The 4,373-nt window shown below is 46.6% G+C and overlaps 1 protein-coding gene across 1 annotated transcript; it reads left to right on the top strand.

The window, feature by feature from the left end:
• Nucleotides 1–301: 301 nt before the first annotated feature.
• On the top strand, nt 302–2,789 carry hoxb1a (homeobox B1a). The gene is made up of 2 exons (XM_037476181.2): nt 302–1,151; nt 2,461–2,789. The coding sequence occupies exons 1-2, from the start codon at nt 302–304 to the stop codon at nt 2,787–2,789; spliced, it is 1,179 nt and encodes a 392-aa protein (XP_037332078.2).
• The last annotated feature ends 1,584 nt before the right edge of the window (nt 2,790–4,373 follow it).

Here is a 4,373-nt window from a genome sequence, read left to right as displayed (position 1 = left end):
TGCTTTGCTGCCGTCCACGACGGAGACGCGCGGGTTAAGATTGAGCCATTGACAGCGCGGAGGCCTCGCACACGCGCGCACCACGGCGGAGCGCGTATTTGCTTGTTTCCAGTTTCTTTACCTCACGTTGGAAATTTTTGTTCACTCTTTTTGCTTATTTTTACATTGATGTTCATCTTTTACTGTGGATTTTTTGTGTACCATTTTTTTTCTATTGCTTTTGGATGTTTTATCGAACTCACGTCTTGTAATTCCACCTAGAGCTCCTTTTCTGCTGATCATTTTAAATCTGACCGTCTGCATGGACAACATGAACTCGTTTGTGGAGTACTCCATTTGTAACCTGCCGGGGACGGGCGCTTATGCTGCGCCCAAATCCGGTTACAACCACTATCATCACCATCTGCATCACCATCCTCTGGATCAGCCCCAGGGGTTCCCGGTGACCTCCGGCTCCTTCCACGCGGGGCCCACCGGCTCTCCGGCTCCCGTTAAAGGGGTGAGAGGGGACAGCAGCGCCGTGGGAGCGACTTACACAGGGGACGCACGACTGTATGGGGGCTCTGGAGAGCTTGGGACCGCAAGAGTGACCCAGCATCATCAGCAACATCATCATCATCATCATCATCATCATCCTGAACAACCACAGCATCAGCAAACACACAATGGCTACCACCATCAACTCCATCCAACCCAAAGTTTACAAAGCGGAACAATGTCTTCTTATAACACCGAGAGTAGCGGAAGCACCGGGGCATATGCGGGTCAGGCCTGCGCAACTAACCCGGATTATTCAAACGCAGCAGGCCCCCCCAACACCGTTCACTCGCAGTATTTCATGGAGGAGCCCGTCGCCTCGACCTACTATCATCAATCAACGTTTCCGAGCTCGGCCCCCACCGTCGGCCCGAGCTACGGGGCCTTAGCCGGGGCCTTCTGCGGGCCGCAGGGCGCTCTTGCCGGCCCACAGTACCCGCAGCAGCTCGGGGGGGGTCTGGACTCAGCGGGCTACATGGGGATTCCACACGGGGGAGGTTATGGGGAGCTGCCAGTCTCCCACGACCGAGGGAAGGGAGACGAGGAGGGCCAGCAGGCTGGGCAAGGGCAGACCTTCGACTGGATGAAGGTGAAGAGGAACCCCCCTAAAACAGGTTTGCATGGTTTTTTTTTCTTCTTCCTGGAGCTGGTCGGTGAGTTGAAGCATGACAGAGGGCCTGTGCCTGTAGTCAGTCAGATGGTGAGATTACGGAGTCTGTGTTAAAGACGAGGGGCATTGGCCTCCGCTGCATTTATCATTGTAGCTGCCAAAATATCCACAGGAAGCTTTGAGGAAAAAACGTTTTTTAGGAAAAAAGAAATGCTAAATAATAGTAACACATCAAATGTTTTGAATTGCAAAATTGTAAAAGCACGGCGCAGAGGTTTGCTGAACAGTAAAGAAGATGAATAGTTGCATACAATGTATATATATTATTTTTAACAGGCCTTCGTTTTTAGATTGCAGGCTCTTCTAATGTAAATGTTACCTACAGTCTGTTCTTCTCTTTTCACTGACGTCTCACTTCATTTCAATGTAGACCAAAGGGATATTAGGAAAAAAGAAGAAGAGAATCGATGCATTTATTCACGCATGTGTTCTTTATTATTTGGCCAACATCAAAATACAGTGTATTAAAAAAATCTTTATTCCACAGATCTTTCACCGATAATACATGTCGGCATACTTCAATTCTGACAAACGGTTTTATAATAAACACACATTTGCTCCACAATAAATAAATACAATTCATTATTATGACGAATTACGCATTTTCGCTGATTCATTCTGAAGTTAAAAAAAACTAAGATTAATCTCACTAATAATGTAAACGTGAAATGGCCTATATGGTTTGTTTCTTACATATATTGCATGTGATATTTCTTGATAAAACGTGCCATATGTCATCGTGACGTCAACTGGACTACTGGTTGTTATTCAATTCAAACAGAACGCTGTTGGTGTGTTTTCACGACTTAGTCGTCCGATGGGGGTTCCTTGCCCCCCCCCCCTCCCCCCTCTCTCTTCTAATGGACATAACAGACAGTTACTTCACCCTAGGAAGTATGTCCAGCTCTGTTATCTTTAGCCCCCCCCCCCCCCCCCCCACCTTCCTGCATTACACCCCACCTCACCATCCCTCCACCCGTCTGCATGATCAGGGCCTCTGAAAGTTTTATATAGTCTGGTAATTAAACTCAATAGATATCAATAATGAAAGTAACACACAGCATATAGCAAGAAGAGCGGTGTACTTCTGATTTACATTAAACCTTGAAAGGTATGCCGGGTAAAATAAAACACAAAGACTATTTTTGATTTAAACGGGATGTTCGATTCAACATTAAACATATATTAATCATATCAATGAAATAAGGGCCTATCACAGATTCCTAATAGCCTCTATCCTCCCCCCCACGCAGCCAAAGTGTCGGACTTCGGCCTCGCGGGCGGCCATGGCAACGCCATGCGAACCAACTTCAGCACCCGGCAGCTCACGGAGCTGGAGAAGGAGTTCCACTTCAGCAAGTACCTGACGCGGGCGCGGCGCGTGGAGATCGCGGCCACGCTCGAGCTCAACGAGACGCAGGTGAAGATCTGGTTCCAGAACCGACGCATGAAGCAGAAGAAGCGCGAGCGGGAGGGCACCACCGCAACCGGGCTCCCCGATGGAGGCTTCCACAAGGACCCGGAGGACACCGATCCCTCCTCCGCGTCCACGTCTCCGGGCGCGTCCCCGAGCTCGGAGTAGTCCAAGCGAGCGATGTGACAGCTTTTGCAGAATCCATGGTGTTGCAATGTGGGACAAGGTCTGTGTTTGGGTCGTCAGCCCCTTCTTGTGAACCGGTTACTGACTTCCCACACGCCGCACAATTCCTTAGATCCCTATCCAGGACCTGGAGAAGGTCTGGATGAGTTGTATGTTACTAGTGCTGTATTCTTACCTAAAGAGCTGCAATAATGTAACAGAAGGCACGTGCACCAGGCGACCAACATGAGCTCACACATGTGGTATTATAGATGATAACGACTGGTGATGCAAAATGGAGGAAAGTCCTCCACTTACATATAGCTCCCAACACTTATCCGAGGACCTTGTCCGGTGGAATTCTGCAGCTTCTTCCAAACCAAAACAAAACCACAAACGGGATCACGTCGTTCATGCTTTGGCACTGGGAAACCAACAAGTTGCAGTGGTTCCCAACTTGGGGTTTGGGACCGCGCCATGGGATCCGAGGAGAAGTCTGCAGGGTTGGGAGTGATAATTAAAGCTACATATTATGAAAGGTGTAGTTCTCTGAATAATAGTCTGGTTATAATCAGAAAGCCATGGGCTCTTTGGAGTTGGAGGAATGTGTTCCGCCAGTAGCTGTATAGTCTGAGTGGTCCTCTCCCACGGATGAAGAGGCTGTCATGGGGGTGAAACGTGTGCTGAACATAATGCTGGACTGAAACCTTTTGAGAGGTGACGTTTAGACACTCACATTAACAACACGTCTGGTGTGCAGGATGATGATGATGATGATGGGCTGCATTTTGCCCCCTTCATATAATGTCTCATTCTCACTGCTTAATGTGTTGTTTAAGGTATCGCATATGTTGTTGGTGCTCTTTTTTACGTTTTAACGTTTGGTTTGTTTCAATATTCCTTTTGTAAAAAAAACAACATTTACATCATTATGGTATAATAAAACCCCTCTTTAAGCCTTGGTAATTGATGTCAATGGGGAGAAACTCAGGGATACACAGTTGTACTGACATAACAATTGTACATAAAAACCTGTTAACTGATGGTGTAAAATGTGTCAGGCTTTGGTCCATCTTTACCCATATACCAGTGTGAGTTCAGCCTAAATAAAAAAGCCTCATGATCAAGAAAACAGGGAGCCTCTGACGGCAAAACACACCTATGTCTTATGTCCTTGAAGCTACTTTCGTTTTACTTCAAAAACCTTTGAAAATGTGTGTTTTAACTGCGTCAATCTGGAATATTCTTTTAGTCTCTATGATTGGTGAGTTAAAGTATTGTGTTAGTTAGACTCAGTGGCTAATGTGAGAAGTGTGTGTGTGTGCATGCAGGTGTGTGTCAGTGTGTGTGGTTGGGGGGCTGATGAAAGAAAACTACTGAAAAGCAATGCTGAGGGGGGGGGGGGTAATGTTTTACTGCCATTGAAAATAATTTATTAGATGCATTTTATGTTATTGATGATTATGGGAAGAAAAGGGTATGTATGTGAATAGGATGTTGGTATCTCTTCTGACAAATGACTTCACCAGAGAAGTTCTCCTCTCAAATGAAACTTAGTAGAGATCCCAGGAATGAACGTCGTTGTGT

Source organism: Pungitius pungitius, chromosome 12 (assembly GCF_949316345.1).
Source record: "Pungitius pungitius chromosome 12, fPunPun2.1, whole genome shotgun sequence".
Taxonomy (NCBI): Eukaryota; Metazoa; Chordata; class Actinopteri; order Perciformes; family Gasterosteidae; genus Pungitius; species Pungitius pungitius.
The sequence above is the reverse complement of the archived record's forward strand: the minus strand, read 5'-3'. Positions and strand labels throughout refer to the sequence as shown.

Bases quoted from the DNA above. Each gene is read 5' to 3' on its own strand.
- hoxb1a (XM_037476181.2), top strand. From the start codon at position 302: ATGGACAACATGAACTCGTTTGTGGAGTACTCCATTTGTAACCTGCCG. The intron at 1,152-2,460 runs GTTTGCATGGTT...CCCCCCACGCAG, and splicing joins GAGGAACCCCCCTAAAACAG to CCAAAGTGTCGGACTTCGGC.